Genomic DNA, 24,659 nt, shown 5'->3' on the forward strand with positions numbered 1-24,659 from the left:
CGGAACGCGGCGGAACCGCGTTCCGGCACCTTTTTCCGGGCCGGCCGCACCGGAAATAGCCCCTCCCACACCGGAAATAGCCCCTCCCAAATTTTACTTGCATTCCTGTTCTCTAAAGGGGCGGTCCTAGGGTTTGATGAGGGCGTGGCCAGGTTTGAGTTCCGCCACCTTTTCTCCGAGAAAAAAAGCCCTGACAATAACAATGTACAAACATACTGCAATAGGGGGGGTGGAGGCATCTACCTTTTGAACTTCAAGAAAACAGGTGTACAACAGTCGAATGCCTTGTAGAAAGTGTTAATGGAATAGGCTTTACCTATGATATAAAGAAACAGGACTACAGGTGGTCTTCAATGCATGACCACAATTAAGCCCAAATTTTCTGTTGTAAAGTGAAGCATTTGTTAAAGTGAATTTTGTCCCATTTTATGACCTCTCCAAAGTTATTAAGTGAATCACTGCAGTTATTAAATTTAGTAAGAGGGTTGTTAGTGAATCTGGCTTCCCCATTGACTTTGCTTGTACTGCAGGCTACTTCCGCTGCCTGCTGCCTGCCTGCAGTTTGGCAGTTCAAATCTCACCGGCTCAAGGTTGACTCAGCTTTCCATCCTTCCTAAGTCGGTAAAAATGAGGACCCAGATTGTTGGGGGCAATATGCTGACTCTGTAAACCACTTAGAGACAGGGCTGTAAAGCACCGCAAAGTGGTATATAAGTCTAAGTGCTATTGCTATTGTCAGAAGGTCACAAAAGGTGATCACATAACCCAAGGACACTGCAACCTTCATAAATATGAGTCAGTTGCCAAGCATCTGAATTTTGAGTCACATGACCATGGGGATGCTGCAAGGGTTATAAGTGTGAAAAATGATCATAAATCATTTTTTTCAGTATTGCTGTAACTTTGAACTGTTGTAAGTCAGACTTGACTAAGAAACCTATTCCTATGAAAGGACATCATTGGTTTTGTTCCCCCCCCCCCAAAGTAGCTTTTCTCATAAAAGCTGCTTTTGAAAAAGGAAGAAAAAACCTATCACTAAACTTTTCCTTATTTGTATCCAAACGACTTTTGATCATCAAATCCCTGGATATTCCGTTGTTTATAAGCTCTGCCGTCACTGTAAACATTATTCTGTTTATCAAAACTAGGTGAAACTGGAAAGTGAGCCAGTATATGAATGATAAATGGAAATGCTGCTTTTGATATCTATAATTGTATTTGTTGACAGATTAAATAAAAAGTTAGTCACCAGTTTAAGCATTTTAGCATTGCCCGTTAGGTTCTCCCTAAATGCTTTGAAACTACTACTGAAACTGCCTTAAGTAATCTAAAATAATGTGACATGTTTATTTGAAAAGTTGACATGTCTGTCTATGCATTTTCCTAAGTAATTATTGTAAAACTCATAAAACGTTTGAATGGTTACCAATCTTCCAGTATTATTTCATCCCTAATTTGAAGTGAAATCATATTTTTTTTTCCATATTAAAGTACACTGATATGTATGTCTATCTAGCACTCTTTTTTCTTCAGTGTGACTATTTTTTTCTTCAATATACAAATGTACAGAATACAAGCTATAGGACTATACATACATTTATATGTATTTTTTGGAAAATAGCACTGTTAAGGAAAATCCTCAGAAGATTCGGCATTCTTGTATTTATAATTTACAAATGTAAAATAAAACTCCTCCATTAATACCAACTAGTGAAATTACATATGAGAAAGAGAGAAAGTCCAGTTGCCTCATGAAAAAGCATCTTTGGGAGAAATAGAGAGGTTTTCATTCTTAACAAGAATTGAATTTGAAATGATTTGACGTAGTTTGTAAACTAGTCTGGAGAGTCTTTAAATTGTTTGCTGCTATAGTCAAAATGATCCTCAGAGTAATTTCATCTGGGACTTCACTTTAGGACATTACTAATCTGTTCATAAAAACTGAGGAAGGAGCTGTTCCTCCTTAAAAGATAAGTAAGGGGAAAACAAGATGACTAAATATTAAGCAGAAGTTAGCAGAAGTCACTTTTAAGGACATTAGCTGGTGGAATTAAGAAAACAAAGTATTGTTCTGCGTCAGATTTTGTTTATAATGAGAAAATTCATAGAATTCACATAACCAGGCACAGCAAATTTTGTCAATAACCCTGTATTTCATAAAATAATATTCACTGACGCTTTCATGTTTCATTGTTGTTTATAGAGGAGGTAGTCCAGATCATTTTGATCTTTGTTCGGCTTATATAAGAACTTAAAAGAGGGCAGCATAAGCACATTGTTTTTTCAGTTTTATCGTTTTTTAAAAAAACTGGATAATTGGAAGTTTCATGTACCTATCTCTATTGTATCTCATTGCATGTTATTTCATGGTTGACATTTGCACTTTAATAAACAGATTATAAGCTTGTAAACACACGAGTTACTCATGTGAACTTTTCAGCTCTTTTATACTGTAAAAATTTAGAAATATAAATACTGTGGCAGTGGCTATTGTTTTCATCAGACTGTGCTCAGAGAAAACGTAAGCTTCCAGGAAATTGCCATTAAAAGCAAAACAATAATATTTTATGACCAAGAACAAACTCAGAAATTTGAGTTTGAGGAATTTTTTAAATTCCATTTTTTTTGCTGGCAATAGTTTGTTATTTTTGATGACAAACTTCACTTAAGCCTACTTTGAGTAAGCCTATTGGCACTCACATATTGGGATGTATGCCGTGTTGCAGAGATCCCCAACCTTTTGGGCACCAGGGACCGGTTCCATGGAGAGAGGCACCAGTTTTTACACTATTGCCAGACCATAAGTTGTTATGGAAGAACGTAAATCCAGTTCCTTTGGGTATCATCAAAGTTGCTCAGACAGGTATCTGTTTTCACAATGGATCTTCATCTTTATATTTCCTGCTCTCCGTCCTTCGACAGCAGATTTAAAGCAAATGGGACTTTCCAGCACAAAGGAAACTTATTCTGATTTCAGTATTCATTATATTGGTAAACAGTCACCATTTTGAATATGATTGTTTTATTTTTAAATAATTGAAACAGTAAACACTTCTAATTATGTGGTTAAGTTAATTCTGCAAAGTTTTTTTTGTCAAACTGTACACTTAGAAACAATGTGTTAATTGCCAATTCATACTTTATTTCTCCTATTTACATTTAAAAATAGTTCATTAAATGGTCTCCCAATGTTTCTCTAAATGCTAAGTCCACAAATTTTTACACTGGTTAAATACGGAATTAATTATAAATCCACGTGTGTTACTCCTAACATTGACAAAATACATACAAAAAACGTGTCAATAGCAGATAATATGTTTTGCACACAAATACTAAGTACAATATCAAAGAACCAAGTGAAATTTGCAATTTTTCTTGGGGCTGTATTACCATTAAATAGAACTGCTACAGGAAGAGTTGTAACTTGAAACAAAGTTTGAAAAACATGTTTTTACAGACGACATTAAGTTATTTGTATCTCAGCGTATACCTAGATTGATAAACTTTGGATAGGATAACATAAATATCAAGTGTTATTTAAAAAAATCACTTTTATGACAATCAGCAGTAACAATTGTAAGCTTCTGAAGAATTCAGGCTGAGTGTGTTCTCCATTTTTGTTTTCTTTCACAAGCAACAAAAATTCTTATAGATGATTATTTTCACTATATTGCACCTACAAAACATGTTGGCCTTTAGTTGTACAGCATTAGTGCCTGGTATAAGAAAAAACACAAAGCTACATTTACTCTAGCATACAAAGGGTGTCATCCATAGAAAAACTATAGCTTTGAATTATTACAGGTTCCGATTTTAGCTAATCCCGTGTTTTAGAACTGAGTCATTTTAAAACTTACCTGAAATTCAAATGTTCTAATAGCACATACCCATCTAGGAAAGGATAAAATAAAATACATTATTATAGGATGAGTTTTGTTAGAAATTTTAGTCACAGAGTTACAAACAAACCGTTCAAACCTACAATCAAAAAATATTCAAGTGCAAAAACTATGTATAGTTCTTTATATACTACTTCTGTATCGTACCAAACATGGTCAATTTGCAAAAATCAGGTTTTTTTATTTCTGACCCCACCCTAAGTGTTTTTGTTTAGTTATTATGCTCAACTCTTCAGTTTTACTCCTTTTGAAACCTTACATTTGCCTTCAGAATTCCGACATATCAGTTGATTTCCTTCAGTGATGTCTATAACTTCAAGCTGTTCTCCAGGCAAGATCCTCAAATCCAGGTTTCCTCTGATAGGAGTATTTGAGCAGTGCACGACTGCCGTATTTATTACTGTGATTTCCTTATTGTACTGTGGCAGAGTAAGGGGGGGGGGGGAGAAAGCAAGCTACAATTCACATAAAGTTAATGGAGATCAGGTCTAGAGCTTATTACAGATACAGTTTGGATAGGATACACTGAGAATACCAAAGATTTTAAACATTTGCATATAGGTAGTCCTCAGCTTACGACCATAACAGAATAACAGAGTAGGAAGGGACCTGGGAGGTCTTCTAGTCGAACCTCTTGCTGGTTGTCCAATCTTTTATTAAAAACTTCCAGTTTGGAGCATTCCCAATTTCTGGAGGCAAGAATTGAGCTCAAAATTTCTGCTGCTAAATGGGACAGCTGTTAAGTGAGTTTTGCCCCGTTTTATAACCTTCCTTGCCAAAGTTGTTAAGTGAATCACTGCAGTTGTTCTGTTAGTAACGTGGCTGCTAAGTGAATCTGGCTTCCCCATTGACTTTGCTTGTCAGAAGGTTGCAGAAGGTGCTCACATGACACTGGGACACTGGAACTGTCATAAATATGAACCAGTTTCCAAGCCTCTGAATTTTGATCTCATGACAATGGAGATGTTGAAACAGTCAAAAGTGTGAAAAATGGTCACACATCACTTATTTCAGTGCCGTTGTATAAACATACTTTTGAGTGCCAATTTCAAAAGTGGTTTGGTATACAGGAACGCCTTGGGTTATGACCATTCAGTGACCATTCAAAGTTAGGACAGCACTAAATGAAGAGTAGTTATGACCATCCTCAAAGTTCCAGTCTCGCCTCACCTTTTCCTGCCCTGTACAAACTGTCTCTGCTCCAATTGCCACTCACTGTCTTATGTCCCCCCAGCCTATCTCTGCCCTTTTGGCTTCCCTATACTCTTGTCAGCTATTCCTGCTGCTCTCTGATGATACCACCCCAGCTGTGGCACCCTCAGGTGACTTTAGCTGTCTTCTTTTTCCCATTGCTGGCCTCGGGATCTGGGCAACGCTGGGGTATCATGCCCATCTTCCACGACAGGTCCAAGGAATGGAAAGGACAGCAGGAAGGAAAAGTGAGGTGGCACCAGTTCTCGGGTGAAAAATTTCCCAGAAAATATATACTTTGTGGGAAGAGATGGTAAACTCAAAACAGGTTTTAAGGTATTAAGGACAAACTTCCTGACAGTGAGGACAATCAACCAGTGGAACAGCTTGCCTCCAGAAATCGTGGGTGCTCCATCACTGGAGATTTTTAAGAAGAGACTAGACAATCACATGTCTGAGATGGTATAGGTTTTCCTGCTTGAGCAGGGGGCTGGACTAGAAGACCTCCAAGGTCCCTTCCAGCTCTATTCTATTCTACGGTTGCAATGTTCAAAGTAAGAGGAAGGAATATAAAGTTGTTTCATTTGATCAAAGTTAAAATACTGTAGGTAAGTTATCCTGGTAACCCTTAATGGATTTTTGCTGACATTAGGACTGAAATGAAGAGATATTTATGGATTTGTTTATAGGTAAGAGATGGGACATGGGAAGAAGAGATCATTTGCTGTATTTTAAGAGAAGGGGATAAGTTATTAAAATTTTTGATACTTCTTTATTTCTTTTCTTTTTCTTTGCTATATTCTTATTTTTTTCTCCCCTTTCCCTCTTCTGCACCTTTTTACTTTTCTTTTACTTTTTCAGTCTGTATTTGTTTTTTACCATTGTAATTATAATCTTTTATAAAATTACTATATAAAAAACAATATACATACTGTATACTCTGCACAGATTTTTCTCTAAAACAAGGTCCAGAATTCTTGGTTACCATTAAGAATTTATGCATATTTCTAATGACAATATAATGTAACAAGAATCATTTTCTGGAATGTTGCTATTCATAGTTCTGTATTGTGACAAGAGATGACAAATTGCACAGCATATTTTCATATATCATACACACAACAGTAACCATGCCAACATCTTCCAAGCTATTTAAAAGAAGAAGAAACTTACCATAAATCTTTCTCTAAACGATTGTTCCTCCTTTGTCATCTTGTTATTCTTTTCTACAATGTATTTCTTGACTTTAAAGGGATTTCTAAGAAAGACACATATACAGAATAAATCCAACATATGAGAATCATGGAGAGAGAGAAAAAATCAGGATTATTCAGAGTGGTGTTGCCAAAACTGCATCATAGACCCTTATCTGGAAAGATCCTCAAATGACCTTGAAGCCAGGAACCTAACCTTTTTTCTGCATAACAATAAACTGAACAAATCAACTGTGTGTTTGGAGACACATTTGCTAGTAAGAAAACAAGCTTTCCCAAAAATGTTAGCTTCCTGAACTACATCAATTTTCTCTTTGTTAAGCTCTACCCCCAAGGCAGAATAAAAAAGGCTCCAGCTAGTTCCAATTTGGATTGTGGTAAATTGAACTATGGTTTGGCTACTTCAGATCACCCCAATTTAGACCTGATGTCACCCAAATCTTCCACCTTTGTATTTTCAAAGATGTAAAACTTCAGCTTAAAATACGCAACAGTAAAAATGTTTCTGCTGAATAGCATTAAACGTTGTGTACTACTTTCTATTTTGCTTCTCACATAAATAATGGAAATGTAAATAACATGTTTTTAGAAATTCCCATCCCTTCAAAAGTAAATGCATCCAATGTTCTTTATCTTTCTACATGATTGTTGTTTGCTTTTCTCTCTCTTCCTTTCAAGAAAAGAAATGTAAATGTCCGGTTTTATGGCAAATATTCTCTCTTGAAAAAGGAGAGGGGGAGAGAAACACGGTTTCCTAATGTCAGGGATGTCAGAGAATGCTGGGGGGTTCCAGAGAGACAATGAGTATCAGCCCCATCAACTAAGATACCACACAACAGGCCTCATTTCATGCACCACTGAATCACAAATCCATTTTCAAACAGGAATCGTGTAGTTACAGTATCACCCAGACCTGTAGTTCAATAGGTTGCAAGCAGAGCACCGAGCAGCTTTCACCCAGCCGGAAAGTTACAAGGGAATTTGTTTTCATGCAAGCAAAAAAAAAGCTGATGCTAGAATTAAAAGGCTATTTGAATTTCACGCAGCCTTTGACTCCACAGCATTCCATTCCCCACAAAAATGCATTTAATACTCAATTATTCTCATGCTGCTGAAGAACTAGTTCAGTTTTATTATCAGTGCTGACATATATCACCTGCAGAGTCACCTAGCCATAATGCCTAACGACAAAGTTGCCGCACGTGACTGTTTGCACTCAGTTTTATATTATTAACCAAAGAGCTTAGCTGAAATTTTGTATGTAACTGAAAAATCTCAAGACCGAACTAGGGTGGAGAAAAATAAAAGAATTTAGGATGAAAGACATTTTAATTCCATAGTGGAAGACAGATGGAAAGGTGATCTTTACAATGCCTGAGAAACATTTATTGCACGGCACCGAAAACTCTGCTTCTTCTGGCTATATACAGTTGCTGGTTTTGTACAAGGGAAACAATCTATGCCATCCAGTAAGTTTAAAATATTAAATATTTGAGGTTGCTGGAAGTTTACACAAAGCCTTTACAGATATAAGAATTAAGGGATTAAAAAAAAACAATAATTTATTAATAAAGTCACTGTTTGGGAACACTCAAGGAAGCAACTACTACCTGCAATAAATATATTATCTTTCATTCAAGACTTGCCCTACACCTCATCACTACCTTAAAATTATTTTCAATTGAGTTTCAATGGGCAGTTCAGAGGTCCCGCTGACTTTTTGCCTAAGGTGGGATTAGAACTCACGGCCTCCTGGTTTCTAGCCTGATATTTAATCAGTACACCAAACTGCTTCTCTCAAACTTGCATTGATTTTATCTTGTTTATCAATCAGTTTCATTCCAGAGATTATAATGAAATGCAATTTGAACAGGCTACCGAGAATTCATTTTCAGGAATCCTTAGGAGAATATTCCAAAGGAAATGTAATAAAATCTGTATAGCTAAAATGGTGACATACCATGAGTTGGACTAGAATCAATATAGAAAGTAAAGAGGATGACACTGATGGAGAAAGGGAAGAAGTTCTATGAAGGCAATGAGCAGATAAACATTGCAGAAGTTCCAACAAGGACGAGAAAGGGTATGAAACCATATCTGACAGATACTCCCCAGATTCACATGAAGGTAGAAGAAAGAGGAAAAGCACCATATTCAGATTTGCAAGATTTGATTACTATAGCCAATCTTAATAAAAGTAGGTTTAAGCATCAGTTTCTTGGTGTGATCTACTGGATCTTGTACGGCTGACAATCGAGAGATTGGAGGAATGCTATGTAAGCTGACTTGACCTCGTGGAAGAAAGATGAGATACCAGTTTTGTGAATAAATGAATAAAATATGTTCCAAAAATGTTCCAGATGTGCATCGGAGTCTTTAAAAATAAATACCAAGGCAAAAAAAAGACCTGTCTTAATACTTCTATATTAGCCTTAATAGCATTGACACTTTTGAACTTTGGTGTTGGAGAAAAGTCCTGAGAATACGATGGACAGCCAAGAACATGAACAAATGGATGTTCAAACAAATCAGGCCAGAGTTCTCATTAGAGATACAAATGATCAGGCTCAAATTATTTTACTTTGAATACACTATGCAAAGATCCAGCTCTCTGAAGAAAGCTCTAATGCTAGGCAGGAAGGAAAGAGAAGAGGATGACCAGCAGGAAGCTGGATGGATTCAGTTTCAATGGTAATAGGTGCATTGCTAGAAAACCTGAAGGACCAAATTAGGGACAGATCACCATGGAGACAATCTACGTATCTACATGGTCACTAAGAATCAGTTCTAAAAGCACATAATCAGTTAATTTGCTATATTATTGCATTTTATATTATTGCATTTTATATTATTGTAGCCAGTGATGTTATCATACATTTTAAGGATAATGATATAATTTGTAGATCTGAAGAAAGTCTTATTGGCATGAGAAATGTTAGATAGGAAAGGAAAAAAATATCGTCATGACTATTTTACCTACTTTGTATCATTTTGTTCTGGGTCAATGTCATTATACATAAAGTTTCCCTGGGCCATGACATCTGCAATTAAAACCAGAGAGTGTGATTAACTATCTACAATTTCCCAGAATTTATAAAGAGAAACATCTAAAAATCTTACAGTCTATCAAACACAACATGAAAAGAAAAACAAATGGAGTGACAGTAGGAAATAAGCAATTTCAATCACCAACCTCTAAAATGTTACAGTGCATCCCAGAAAATGAATGGCCTTTGAATTCATAAAGTGAGCAAAGTGACTTTCAAAATCCCAAGTGACTTCCTTGTAAAAGTAGACTGGCACAATTATCATTTGTCTCCTTAAGAATTTCCCACTCTAGAAGTGAATTCCTAAAGGACTAGTGGCTATGTAATAAGGATTAAAATAACTAAGAATCTTGTAACATCTGAAAAGATCTAACTTGTTTGAAGCAGCTCTACAAAGAATAGTTTTGGACCAATTTATTCTTACAAAAGGCTGAATCTGTAGAATTAAGAGACTAGCAATGGCAGACCTGCTAAAAATCCTTCTTGGCTGCACTCCATCATAAAAAATGATCTGTTAGAAAGGAGAAGCAGTGTTTTAAACAGGTACTATATTTTTTGTTGATAATTATAAAATAAAAAAGGGGTGCCTATTCCAAAGCATCTCAGACACGACAGGACCAAAAGTGTTATTTCAAAAGAGAGTCAGTTTATCTATTAGACATATAAGCTTACCTAGATTTGGTACAGAACGGGAAAGATTGCTGCAGAAGACAAATAAAACAAATGTGCATTTCAGCATAGGTTATAAATAATATTTATAACAACATATGCAGCTAAGATTTTCAAACAGGGATTAGCATGCATCAATTTCTATATTGCTCATAACACTTGCGTGACTCTTAATTTTGAAGATTATATGACCAAATAAAAAAGGCAGAGGTAGAATAAAATGTTGGACCAATAGAAAAAATTGAACTTCACAGTATTTTTGTTACCAACTCCCGAAAGCAGCACATTTACATATCTAAAATGCATTACATTTTTGGAGCCTAGAAAAAAGGTATAGTTTCAACTGAGGTTTATTCATAAAAATTGGGGAAATATTCAACCAGAGAGTATTTTCACAGCTCTCAAGACTAATGGAAGTAAACATAAAAAGAGTAAAGGAATTTTAAAAAGGGATATTAAGCTCTAGTCTCAAATAAACCAGCAATACGTAACCTGTGAAAAAAGAAATCAAGACCAAAAAATACACATGCAGCAGAGGGCTATGTAACACACAAAGAGCCAAATAGGAGTTAGGAATTTCTTTCACGAATGGCATTATAATAACCTTCTCTTATTCAGTCATTCTCCAGATGGGTGGCTTACAAACCCACATGTCTGAGAAATCTCTAAGATGGGACATAATCTACTCCATCAATGGCATCTTAAATTGTGTTGGCTGCTGAGTGCTGGTCCCAAAGAATTGCAAAATAATCACTGATTATCTTTGAATATTAAAAATTCAGCATTATCAATCTTCCTCTTTTCTCCCAAACACTTTTTTTAGTTCAGATAGTATCTGGACATGTGGACAGCTATTTGGACTAATGTAAGGTACCAGAACAACCTAGGTCAGGGGTAGGCAACCTTGGCTCTTTTATGACTCGTGGACTTCAACTCCCAGAATTCCTGAGCCAGCATGGCATGGCTGGCTCAGGAATTCTGGGAGTTGAAGTCCACGAGTCATAAAAGAGCCAAGGTTGCCTACCCCTGACCTAGGGTCCCGAAAGCAACTTAAAATTTCCTGGTCAAGTCCTCAATATTAATAGAAAACCTGGCATTCAGGATTTGCATTACTTAACATAAAAAAGAGAGGAAGAGTTAAGCAATGCTGTTCTAATTCCTTGCATGTAAATACGATCACTTTCTTCTTCCAGCATCCCAATCTGCATGGAGATAAGCACAAAGCTAAAAGCTAAATCTTACCACAAAGTGTCACACTTATTTGTGGCTAAACCAAAAACAAGAGATGCAGTCAAGCAACCCTCGGGGCCCATATTTCTATTTTGAGAGGGGAAGTGTTTGTTCACATACCGTCTACCATTTTCTCCTTCAGCTTAATATTCAGTGCTCCTCATTCACTAACATTTCTGCCCTTCCCCACTCAATCCGGATAAGATGGAAGGGAAAGGCCTTGCCGTTCTGTAAATGTATCTAAAGCTTTTGCATTGATTTCCCATTTATATTTCAATGGGATACATGCAATTATTGAACTAGCAATTAAGATGTTGTAACCCTCACTGTGCTGTGATTTGTATTGCAGTATCCCAGCATTTCAAAGGTTCATCGGCCACCACAGTGACCAAAATGGAATGAAATTAAGGACTGGCACTTTAAATTAATCAATAGATGCCTTTTATGAATGATAATGATGTTGATGAGTTCTTGGCGTTCTCTGAGGTCGTTTTACTGCAGATGTTTCATTACCAAACTAGGTAAGATCATCAGTGCATGGGGGGGATTGAAGTTTGCTGGTTGTTTATTGTATATAGAGTAGCTTCTCCTGCCAATCTTGTTTGCAATGTGACTTCTTGCTTGATGGTTCCTTGATTAAGAACATACAGTATATTCTCTACAGACCATACGGTATATTCTCTACTATTGGAATAACACATTACATACCGAGAACTGCCTTTCATATGTGCGGTTTTTATTTTTAATTTTTCTTTGAAAAATTTTCCAAATCCTTTGAGTTTTTCAACTTTGATATCTCTAGAACAACAAAAAAAGAGAGAGTAATTAACAAATACCAAAGCGAAGGTACTATATATATATATATATATATGCATTTTATACATTGTCTTTGTTTATGAACATAACGTTGGGAAAAGACAACTTTAGGTGAATGTGCCTTTACTTTGTGACTTCTGGCACCATCCCAACATGTAATTGCTCTTTTCCCAGAATTTATAAAAACAACAGAGAAACAAGTGGTGCGTAAATCTAAAAGTGGAATCAGTGTTCAGCGGCAGACAATGTTAGGGCATCTCCTACAAGAGTTCAGGCTACCATACAGCAAAGACCATTTCAATAGCTCCTTTGTGCTTAAGCAGCTGGTTAACACTGAAAGAAAAACGCATATTTAAAAGCAGAAGTCAGACTGCTAGGAATCCATTCTTCCCAGGCATTAATAACCATGCTCCATGCGGGACGAAAACAAGTCAGAAGAAGCCTATTATATTCTAGCATTATTACTCTGAGGAACACCAACCTTTTATAATTCCTGGAATGAATAATTCCTTTTCCAGAAATTCTGGGAGGGCAAGATGGGAGAGAAGAGAAGATTATTACTAAAAGCATCTAGTTCCGATTTGCTCTTAGGGTGGAAGTTAGTTCCGAGCTAAGTTTAACTACTTAGATAAACTTATTGTTAGATAAAGATATTGGGGTGGGGGGACATGCAGGATTGGCAGTGGTGGAGAGGTATCAATTCCACTTTCTCCCAAGGGCACCAGTATAGGGAAGGATAAAACAGATTATTTCTGGTAATAGGGTTCACTATCTTAGGCTCTCAAAATTGGGTTAAGGGTTTTCTGTTGAGCCATGCTGGCTAAATATTCTGTAAGCAATTAGTCCAATGAATTTGATGGGTATCAAGTCAGGAAATTTTGGCCTAGTCTGTTCATGGATATTCTAACATAGTATAGGTAGTCCTAAACGTAGTACACCAGTTCATTTAGTGACAATTCGAAGTTACAACAGCACTGAAAAAAGTGGTATGACCAATTTTCACCATTATGACCATTGCTGTATCCCCATGGTCACCTGATCAAAATTCAGACACTTGGCACATTTATGACAGTTGCAGTATCCCAACCTTCTGACAAGCAAAGTCAATAGGAAAACCAGATTCACTTAACAATCATGTTACTAATTTAACAACTGCAGTGATTCACTTAACAGCTGTGGAAAGAAAGGCCAGAAAATGGGGCAAAACTCACTTAACAAATGTTTCACTTAGCAACAAAAATGTTTGGGCGCTGTTGTGATCGTTAAGTGGAGGACTACCTGCACATAGGATATGGCTACTAAGCGTCAGGAGGAATTTTCTGACTATACAAGCAGCCAATCAGTTGAAGAGGCTCCTCTATTAAGAGGTGAGTTCTTACTGAGATCTTCAAATAGAGGCCGGATAGTCATCTATCAGAGATGATATAGTAAATCCTATTCCAAGCAGGGAGTTGAATGGGATGATATCTAAGATTCCTTTCATCTGTATGGTTCTATAATATTTCCCATACTCCAAAAAGCGACTGTAGCAACACAGTAAACATACTTGCCCATTTCCAAGAAGACAGCACTAAGTACAGCTCTTTTTAAACGTGCCTGTAGCAAAAAGCACCAGCTTCCTCCTCGACTGTACAATATATAAAAATGCCAAGGCACTCAATCATATAAAAGACTCAAAGTTCGGACAAACAGTCAAAGGCTACCTACTCACTCCGATTTGGAGGAATTATAACCTTCACTTTGAATTTCACTTTGAATATCCTCATATGTATCTTCATAGGTATCATCTGAAATATAAAGCAATAAAAAGCCATATTTTCAGCTAAACCATCCATTGCTGGTAATTTTAAAGTATAGTTAGAAAAGTTACCATTTGGCAATATAGCAAAAGTGTTAATTTTTCCTATCATCCGTTTATTGCACTTCGTTAATAATCTAACTAATCTTTTTTGGAATATCCAAAAAGTAGTGCCTGAATTAAAGAAAACAGACTTTCAAATTACAAGAGATTATAAAATAAGGAACACTATGAACTGGAGTATGGAATAAAACAAGCATGTGTTTTCTATTCAAAAATATGTCAAAAGAATGCTTCTGCAACTTTGTAGCTTTTATTGCATCCTATAATTGTCTCAATCCTGTAGGAAAGGATGAGGTAGGGAAATCACCCAAAAGATTAACCCCAAAGAATGATTAATCTATCTAACCACCAAATCATTTCATATTCTTATATAAATTAACTTCTGAACTTTATTTTCTGTTGCATTCATATTCTGCCTTTCTTCCAAAGAGCTCAGTTTAACCCAAATGTGATCTCATTTTTATGTTTACAGTACTCAAATATTCTGACTTGGTGAGTCAACTATGATCACCAAGTAAATTTCATGACAGAGCAAGGAATTAGTTTGGATTTTTTTTTTTTTAAAAAAAGATGATTTATACATACACACTTATTTTGTCATATGCTATCTAGAGCTTTTGGATTGGGCAGGTTACCAATACCATAAAACCAACCAACCAATAAATAAGAGTCTATAAATTAACCGAATCAGAGATAAGTTCAAAACCATGACTTCTTCTGATGAGGAAAGTTCACATAAATCAACATTAAAAATTCAGTGACCATAACTTAACCACACCATGTGGAATGAGTACTATCATTTGAAAGTCAGTGTGTCAACTAAGGGTAATTTTTTTAATTTGACAGAGATTTTAACTGAAGCGTCTTCAAATAAGATTGTCAGTAAAAAGCACGACCTGCTTAGCCAAATGGTTTACCAAGACATCTTGGGCCAGGTACTATCAATCAGCCTAACCTAACAAAATGAGGATGAGTTGGAAAAGACCCATATATCTTTCCTTTGAAAGAAGGAAGGAAGAAATGAATAATATACTAAGGAAAAAATGGAGAAAGCAACTAATCATCCCTCCATCGCTGACAAGAGCAAAGTGGAAAGTTCAGACTGAGAAATGACAGAGTATGTTATTCGGGCTTTGAGGACTAACAACTTCAGATAAACTCTACATATACAGAAAAATGGGGGGAAATCTTTATTCCTAGAATAGTTTGCTGGGTTACGAAAAAGAACGTACCAACATGGGCTCCCATTGAATGGATCACAATCAGCCAGTGACTTCCCAGAAGACCATTCGATAACAATTGCAAAATAAGAACGTGTATATTAACTACAAGCTAACATAGAAGTACTATGGTCCTTCTACTTTTAGAAAATATATTAGATACCCATTGGCAAATCTACAGCTTGAATGTGTCACAAGCCAAAGCAAAATCTTCAATATGAATTATATAAGCAGTATATCTGAAAAAATAGGCTTTAGTTAGTGAATGTTATTTGACTTACTTTACTATTGTAATGGTGTTATAAAATGTAAAGTAAAAATTTAAACATTGTTTTTTTATGTTTAAATTTTTACTTTACGAACTTTTTATAATTGAGAAGCATGTAGATTGAACTATTGGAATCTCAGTCACTAGTGAACTTGGTTTTCTTCTTGTAAATGTTTTATTATCAATCTAGTAACCCTTCAGCTAGAAGAAAACCAAGCTTACCAAACACCAAGATTCCAATAAAAAAATATAAAAGTAAAATGAAAAAGGAACCCAAATGCTGCTAGACATGAAACTTTGAAACAAATGATTTCAGGCTTATGGCCAACTGGAGGGAGCGTGTACAAAATCTAAAGTTCTAAACCTTGAGTATTAAACCCCAAATTCTTCCAAAATTTGCCACAAATTGTCATTTTTCATGTGACAAAAGGGTGGCATTATGGGAACTGACCATATCAGCTGATTTCTAACATATTTAAATTAAACTACTGTCCTGGCCCCACCTACCTTTGAGAGTGTGTTCCCTGACACACTACTCAAAAGCTTTTGATATTTCTTTCCTAAAAGGATCTCAACCAGGAAAAAAAAATAAAGCTATGTTTTTTTTTGTCTACAGACACTCATACTCTTTCCAATGGTTTGGGTACTAGTGCAGAGAATTCACTAGGAATCTGGAAGAATTTTCAAGAGTTAAAACTACCTTTGCATAAGTTCTTTCAGTAGTTAAATATTCAACCCCACTTTGCTCTATAGGAAATATTATTTTTATACTTACTGGAATCTAAAGCAAATGATCTGTGGGCATCAGAGGATTGTCTGTAATACAACATTTAAAAAAAGTAGTGTACACTTAAAACTTTAAGAGTCACAAAATTTTTCAAAAACTTAAATCTACATGTACTTTCTAAATGTCTATGAAACACTTACAGGTCTCTCTCTATTCCTTCCACATCGTCATACACTTCCTCTGCAGCTTGCTCCAATTTAGCAGTTCTTAGATCTGGGTTCCATTTCTCTTCATCTGCTCTTAAAGATTCCAGGCATACATAATCATCTGAAACTGGAGCAGAATTCTTGTTTCAAGTTCTCCTGAACATATACGAAAGAGTAAACCTGCCTAAATGCTGAAATTGCAACATGCATTCTGAAGATATAAGAGAAAGCTATCAATACTGCATTTTCTTTTCAATGCATGCTTCTCCAAAATATACCATTAAGGGGAAAATAGCCAACAATTTTTTTGCCTTGATTTTCCCTCTACATTGTCCCTGGACCGAAGCAATCCTTTAAAACTGCAGTCATAGTCACAGAACCCAGTTGTTATAAAACCTGCTGGCTTGGGAATTCTGAGAACTGAAGTCCACATATTTTAAAGTTGCTAAGATTGAGAAACACTAACATATGCTGGTTCAAGATGGCGGCGCCTTGCTTGTCTGCAGCTGCTTCAGCTCTCAAAAGTGTTGGGGTTATAGAAGGGAATGAGCGACCTGGACTGAATGACTTTTTAAAAATAGAGACAAGAAAGCAGAGTTGGATTGCTAAACTTTCATATGAATGTCAGTCCATATTGGATATGAAGATATTTAGTGAGAGAGAAAATGTCGAGAAAACTGTTCTGGAGAGTCTGCATGGCTTCGGATTACTATGGTGGAAAGAGTCAAAAGCAGAGGCACTGGCGGTTCACACGGAGGGTGAGAGATTGACTGCAATGTCTGGAAGAGCAGGGAGGAAGAAATGGAATAACTGGAGGTGGAGTCAGCATAGTGCTCAGCGTTTTGGGCAGTGAAGGCAGCGTTTCAGGTAGCAGAGGCAGAGTTGGGTGGTAGCCGTTGCAGCTGGGAGGTTTCCCTCCCGTGCTGACCATCTTTGGAAGAAGAGGAGGCGGTGTGACCGAAAGAGGAAATGTGGTAAACATGGAGGTCTAACATCTAGACTAAAAACTAGACCATATATCACTTCCATCTATTTTGTTTGCAAATGCTCACTCCTTAGAGCCAAAAATGGATTACTTGAAACTAGATATAACAACAAACTGGGAGGTGAGAAATTGCGGTGTCATCATTGCAGCAGAAACTTGGTTAAAGCCTTTCAGTCCTTGGCAGGAAGTCAAGAGATACAAAGGACATCTTGTCGAGAGATGTTAAGTATGCAGAGGTATAAGGGAATAAGTGTCACTTAACTCAAAGTAAAGCAGCAGTAACATCAACACACATTTACTCACAATCTCCATCCTTTGCCAATTCTCCTCCAGAGAAAGACTGATTTGTTTCCTCTTGAGGCATGTTCTTCTCATTCCCTCTGTTTCTGGGCTTCATAAATATACTTCGGGGACTGCAAATCTGTTAGCACATATTACACTAGTCGGGTTAGAGCCTTTTTACAACAATACTTGCTAAATTCATGATGTAGCATAGACCAGCACCAAGCTGCACAAACAAGCAAAGCCCCATCCATGGGATTCAGGCAGTACATGAAACCATGCCCCCTCCGGTCCACAGAAAAACCTCTCTCCATGGAACCAGTCCCTGGTGCTCAAAAGGTTGGGGACCTGTGGCGTAAAGCACCTTTTCTACCATAGAAATCAAAGCAGATTAAGTAAAGTACTGAATAATTTCTGATCAGGCATTATCCAGGTCCAAATCTGTCTCCATCTTGTACCTTCTATTCATGATATAGCATAGACATGTTTTATCAGAAGAAAATATTTTCCAAGTTGAATGTTCTCCTCTGAGTAAACCCTAAAGTTCTACTGAACTTTTAAGTAAAGGTGAAATGCGTGTCCTACTTCTTTCCCAAGCCAAAGCCAGGCTAAGACAATACACTAGGTCAGTGGTTCTCAACCTTTTTAATGTCGCGACCCCCAACCGGTCGTAAGTCAAGGACTAAACCGGTCATAAGTCGAGGACTAAACCGGTCGTAAGTCGAGGACTAAACCGGTTGTAAGTCGAGGACTACCCAACCGGTCATAAGTCGAGGACTTTCCCTGCCCGAGAGCACCGCGCATGCGTGGTTCCGCCCCCTGCGCCGGCCGAGGCGTAGCTGGCAAGTGGCAGAGACGGAGCAGGCCGACCACCAGCTGGCCCAGCCCAAGGGAGGTAAGGCACCTGCCGGAAAAGGGGAAAAAATGGCAGACAGCCTTGCTTGGCGACCCCCGTGAAATGGTCGATCAACCCCAAATGGGGTCGCGACCCATAGGTTGAGAACCGCTGCACTAGGTGAGTAGAAAATTTCAACAGGGAAAGAAGAAAGCAGAGCTATTTCACATATTCAACATTAGCAATTATTCAATTTTCCCAATTAAAAGAGCTTCTGAAACATCTGTGAGTGGAGTGGGTAGCAGCTTGCAAGGTTCTCAAGAAAGACACATCACTCTTTACAAGACAGGATGTGCACATATAATCCAATCAGAAAATCAACATTAAGAATTGGCCACTTACTAAGTCAGAAAAATAATTGGTAGCGATATATATTTGATATTCTGAAGATCATACTTTGAGGATAACTCAACACTGTAGATATTTGGACTAGCAATTTCAAGATACTGAAACTAATCACAGCATCAATGAAATCCATAAGAGATTCTCTACTAGAAGCTGTCTGTCATTCAGAATATCAAATTGTTCTTTCTTCAAATATCCTATTTATTTTTGTGTTAACTATTCACACTATACAGCTGCATAATTTACTCACTGTATTAAAGGCTTTTAAAAAAACCAACAAATAGCGCAATGGTACATAAATATTCCTGTCTTAATATTCCTTCACCTATTTGTAGCAAAACAAAGAATGCTTTAGTTTTCACAGATTGGTCAAAAAATAATAGTTGTGTTGACCTGGACATTGTTTTAAGAAATATCTTGATCTGCATCTATATTCTATGTCCTTCCAGTGAAATGTGGCTAGAATCCAAAAGACACTACTCAAAGTTTCCAAAGCACACAGAAAAACATACACAAGCAAATTTTCCTTCCTGACTTTAATCCGCAACACCAAATGGGTTGTCATTTCAAACATTAGCTAATCTTCCAAAGCAACCTTTGAAGCACAAGGAAAAGTAGGCTGGCACAAAAGTTGTGAGAGAAATAACCTGCATGCAAGATAAATCATTTTAATGCTTGTATGATTGCCAGATGCTTCAGCTTATATTATTCTCATATGGAACATTTGAAGAAAATTAATTAGTTTACTTGGAAAATTGGTTGAGAATTGTCTTGTTTGTTCAACACATTTTCAGTTCTATCAACAAATAAAATTTAACATATTTAGATTGTTTATATTATATAATTGTGGTTATATAATTGTAACCTGCAACACAATGGATCAATGAAGCCAATAACATTAAATTATCACAATGGCTTGACTTTAGAACTAGGTCTATCCAGTTTAAATAATGAAATTGCTATGTAGAAAAAAAAGAGTAATTAGCTATAAGTTGTAAAATATTGCCTTGTGTTTATTATTCTAAATGTCATACAAATTTTATCATAACAAAAAGTAATTTGTCCTGAGGTAAAAAAAAAATAATGAATTCCAGAATAACAGCTGAAACTTGATGCATTTCTGTTTTAAAATTAATCTCCTCCTATCTAGGTGCTAGCTATAAACACACAATAGCCAATAAGTTAAAGGAAGCTTACTAGAGCAGGAGTGAGCAATTAACTGCTCCTTTATGACCTGTGGACTTCAACTCCCAGGATTCCTGAGTCAGCTGGTTCAGGAATTCTGTGATTTGAAATCTACAGGCCATAAAGGGGCCATTAACTGTCCACCCCTGAATTAGACCGGCGATCTCCATAAAGATGGATATTTCTCCAGCAAGCCAAATTTTGGTGTGCTGAGCTGTTGTTCTCTTTTTTTCTCTCTCACTCCGATTATCTCATCAAACTAGAGATTGAGAGCACATACCTTAGTATCTTCCTTTTTCACAGACTTGAAAGCTAGAATCAAAGTTTTGTAGAAATTAGTACATTCCATTTTGCAGTTTCTTTCAACTAGTTTTATAAAACTGCTAGCTACAATAAGGAGTTACAGATAGATTGCTATATTATCTACCTTTTCCATCCAGGCTCCTTTACATTACCAGCTAAACAAAGTGAACTCAAACTAAGATATTTTTTTTTAAAAAAGACTAAAACTGCAAGGTTCAATGCACCACTAGTGCCATTAAAAGTAATCTTAATTCTATCCCCATCCAAATCTAAAAAATGAAAAACCTGTGTAATAAAAGTCTATAAAAGTTCACCTCTTTTCAGAGGCACATAGATAAAAAAAAAGTTTAAAGCTGTTTAAATAGTACAAAAAGAAAAGGAAAAAAAATGGAGAAAAGCTTGATGAATGTGATGAAACATAACACGGAATATAAAAGCCAAAATTACAGTGCACTGATGATTTTAGTTAGTATCTAAGTACACTGATATTCTCAAATTGGGTAATGAAACCTCTATTAGCAAACAACGTTCCCAACAGCACCAAGATCTCCATAGTTCAATCCTGAGCTACATATATTCTCTTCTGTTGGATTTAGAATTTTAACTGTCAACTAATTTCTCACCTCTGCTACTTAAATTCTCAAAGTATTACTTCTGCCCGCAGTGTTAATTACCAAATTCCCTCACGTTGCAAGCTAATGAGTCTTGGGAGTACTTGCACATCTAATGAACAATATACACCAGATAGTCTGCATTAATGAAACAAGAGTTAAAACTCACAATGTATAGGCCGTTGAGTAGAATTAGGACAATTCTCTTGCTGTTCCTGGTAGTATATGGTTTCTTCATAGGTGTTTAGATCTTCCATTTCAGTACTGAAAATAAAGGAAGGGGCCATACCATTACCATTTTATGAAAAAGAACTTAGAAAACAATGAAAGTATTTGGATATTTTTGATGCCCTCATCCCAGAAATGAACAGTATATTGGTTGGAATCAGTTCTGTTTCTATTCATCAATAGAAGTTTACAGATGGTTCTACTAGCCAAGAAGTCTTCTGAGTAGTTTACATTTCTGTTATGTACTGCTTTTCAATATTGTATGGAAACTTACTCATAAAAGTACAATAGCAACACAATAAGACTTCTAATGCTGTTGATATGAGCCATCTTAATTGGTCCCAACACATTTGTCTGCTTATCACAGTACCAGATACCCAAGGGACATACATTCCTAGCAAAAAAGATCCAGAAATCCAAGCCATGTTCAAAAACCTGTCTAAATAGAACCTACCAGACAACTTAGATAGTTTAACCCACATTCATTCCAGACACACAAACGAGTGTAATCAAAATCCACATCTGCTGTTGAAATTAACTATGGATTAAGTATTTTTGGATCATGTTGATGCAAGTATTTGCAGTCTTCAGAACTTCAGAAATTTCAAGCCAGAAAGAATGAAGAAGGGGAAGCAATTTCTCTTATTGGAGAGATCGGAAAAAATAGCACATTATTTCAGATCCCCAGTGTTAAGTCCGAAGAATAATGGCGCTTGAAGCAATGCATTTCTAACAGGTCTTTATTCTCTGCTTCCAATCTACGAACAACGACAAGCCCAGAGGCACGCAAGCCTCTATATATACCCTCCGATCCCCGGGCAATTCCAACCAATAACAAGGCAGTCTTTTCCCGCCTTGCGCATGCGCGCAAGGCCGGCGCCGCTCAGTCTGGTCCTGGGCAGCTTTTGCAAATGCCCGGGACTCTTGCAACATCCCGCGCCTGCTTCTGCAGGCACAGGACACAACACCCAGAGCATGCATACTTCATGTTCCCAGGAGTACCAACAAAAGACAGATTAGTACAACCTATTGGTACAAGCTAATAAGTCCAACTAGAAGTAGTAATGTTGTAATATTTAGGAAAAAACACACAACAAGGAAATACTTTGCCATATATCTGCATTACCATTTCAATGTTATCTATATAAACATTGTATCCCTGATTTAAATCCAATTAGTGATATTTGTGTATTACTTCCATTCAGCCTTTTTTCTAAGGCAATGTAGCCAATGCCGCTTTGCTTTTCTCCTGAGTATAAAGCAGGAAGGGAGGAAGATCTAGCCTATGAAATAGATTAGACCGGGATACAGCTTTGCTACTTTCCAGCCAAATTTACAGATATACTACAGCATTGCACTGAAATCCGCTACTAAAAAATTATGATGCAAGTCAAGAAAGTTAATTGTGACTGATGGATTGCTCCATTTGTGAATATCTTGGCAGTGAGCAGGGAAATGTGAGATAGTAGTTCATAACAATGCTTTGCATTAATGATTTTGGCAAAAGGTAATAAAAAGTAAAACACTAGGAATATTTCCTGAAGCAAATATTTTCAATTACAGTATGGTTTATAAAGCAGAGATATAGCATCTATAAATTTATTCCTGTTGTTTTTTTAATGCAAAGAACACTGCTTTAATCAGGTTCAGCCAAGAAAGCCAGTAATGAAGGAATTTTCTTAGATGTTTACAGATTTTCTCTGTTCACCTTCTCTTTCCTTTGCCAAACCTACTAGCTGTTCCATACATATATACAAAACTGAGGATAGGACACATATATACAAAGGCAGTTTCTGAATCTCATTTTTAAGATGGAATATATGTACCCACAAAACACTGATTCATTTTACAAAAGGCAGCTTAGCACTGCTATTCACAGAAACCTGAAACCATAGCAAAACATATACATAAAAGAAATCTGGAGTGAATTACTAGACAGTAAAGATATGTCCGCTTACATTTCGGGAGTCAAGTATGCATCATCTGCAGCATCTGAAAAGAAACATTTAAAGGAAAAAATTAATAGAGCCATACAATATAATAGAAGTTAAATTTACCAGTGTAGTGCTTGAATAGATCCATTCTCAGTAAGAGTTCCAGAGGTCTCTGGATTTCTACACACCTATCCCAAACGTTGGACCAATTATTGGGCTAATACTGGAGAAGACTATGAGAAAAATGTCCAGGTAGAAGTTTCATTATATGTTAGAATTGCTTGGCATTGAAATGGGTAGCATATAATTTTTATAAAAATAAATAAATAAAGGAACTCAAAGGGGTTAAAAGTGAGTGATATTTGTCACTCGTTAAAACTTGATGTCAGCGTTGAGAGCCATGGTGATGCAGGACACTTCAGACTGATGTACACAAGAGAGGGGGAACACCTTAAAATAGCAGCCAACATCACTTACTGAATTTTGGGACAAAAGAAAAACAACCCCAGATTTGAATGAACAAATTCCTTATTCTTCAATAGCTATCAGGATATGTTGAAATAAGTGCCTCACTTCAATAGAAATAACTGCAGTTCTGGGCATCTAAGGACCATTTCTTTCCAAATAAATACCCTACCTGGAAAATTCTGTTGGAAGGCACCAAGATCCACCTTGGGAGGTCTTGGTGGTTTCTTTGGAGGATGACCAAGCTCTTTGATGGAAGGAAGGAGCTTGATTTTTGGAACTTTGGCATCTTCATCATCAGAACATCTTCCTGTACCACAGAAATGAAACACTGTTAAGATTTAAGGACAGACGAGTGGAAAATGTAGATTCATGAAACAACAAATTGTTTTCTTCTAGTTCCAGCATCTTTCTTTCCTATTCTTGAAGTTATGAAGAGAAGGTCCATGTCAATGTATGCCTGTCCTGGCCTTTTGGCTGCAGAACTGGCAGCATCTGTATCACATAACCAACAAGGTATCATTTAATGTCTTCCAAACTCTGATTCCTAGCATTTTGCAGAGAAGAGGAGAATCACTCATCCAAATGTTACAGCCTGAACGGGCAATTTTTTGATCACGGGAACCATATTTCTTTTTCCCCCAATTTATTTATTTGATGGATGAACACTGCAATGAGTGAGCAGTGATGCAAAAAAATATCATTGGAGCAAAGCGGGACAAGATTCTCATGTTTTGGTGGCAGAAGGGTAGCTAAAATATATTCGTCTTAAAGGATTAGACTCGATTTTTTATTCTTGTACTTTTCTGCAAAAAAACCCAAAACCCTTACAGCAAATCATACTGCCATTTAATCTGCAGCAAGGCAAGTAATTTTAAATACATTGGACTTAATTGGGAGACCCAGATTCGGGACTCCACTGACACACAGAGATACCTAGATGACTTTGGACCAGACATTCCTTCTCAGTTCAACCTATACTAAATTGTTAAGGGATAAAATTAATGAGCTGCCTCCTAGTCTATGCCATTTCTCTGAGAAAACTTGGGATATAAATCTGGTAAACAAATAAAGCAAT

At 36.6% G+C, this 24,659-nt stretch overlaps 1 protein-coding gene across 4 annotated transcripts in view; it reads right to left on the reverse strand.

Moving 5' to 3' along the window:
• Positions 1–3,015: 3,015 nt before the first annotated feature.
• Positions 3,016–24,659, reverse strand: part of FYB2 (FYN binding protein 2) — a 29,147-nt gene continuing 7,503 nt past the window's right edge. Inside the window, exons 3-18 of one of the 4 annotated variants that reach the window (XM_015815028.1) lie at positions 23,754–23,891; positions 23,141–23,174; positions 21,124–21,218; positions 20,321–20,352; positions 17,637–17,754; positions 16,343–16,475; positions 16,191–16,231; positions 13,778–13,853; positions 12,548–12,589; positions 11,959–12,048; positions 10,024–10,052; positions 9,285–9,345; positions 6,264–6,348; positions 4,159–4,318; positions 3,858–3,891; positions 3,016–3,716 (exon numbers count right to left, since the gene is read on the reverse strand). In XM_015815028.1, coding sequence (XP_015670514.1) covers positions 3,710–3,716; positions 3,858–3,891; positions 4,159–4,318; positions 6,264–6,348; positions 9,285–9,345; positions 10,024–10,052; positions 11,959–12,048; positions 12,548–12,589; positions 13,778–13,853; positions 16,191–16,231; positions 16,343–16,475; positions 17,637–17,754; positions 20,321–20,352; positions 21,124–21,218; positions 23,141–23,174; positions 23,754–23,891 — 1,175 coding nt within the window. In that variant the 3' untranslated portion in view covers positions 3,016–3,709. Of the gene's footprint in view, positions 3,717–3,853; positions 3,892–4,158; positions 4,319–6,263; positions 6,349–9,284; positions 9,346–10,023; positions 10,053–11,958; positions 12,049–12,547; positions 12,590–13,777; positions 13,854–16,190; positions 16,232–16,342; positions 16,476–17,636; positions 17,755–20,320; positions 20,353–21,123; positions 21,219–23,140; positions 23,175–23,753; positions 23,892–24,659 lie in introns of those variants that run through there. The other 3 variants (XM_015815030.1, XM_015815029.1, XM_029283977.1) reach the window with 3 other exon arrangements.

Source organism: Protobothrops mucrosquamatus, unplaced genomic scaffold (assembly GCF_001527695.2).
Source record: "Protobothrops mucrosquamatus isolate PMUCROS unplaced genomic scaffold, P.Mucros_1.0 scaffold304, whole genome shotgun sequence".
NCBI classification, from domain to species: Eukaryota; Metazoa; Chordata; class Lepidosauria; order Squamata; family Viperidae; genus Protobothrops; species Protobothrops mucrosquamatus.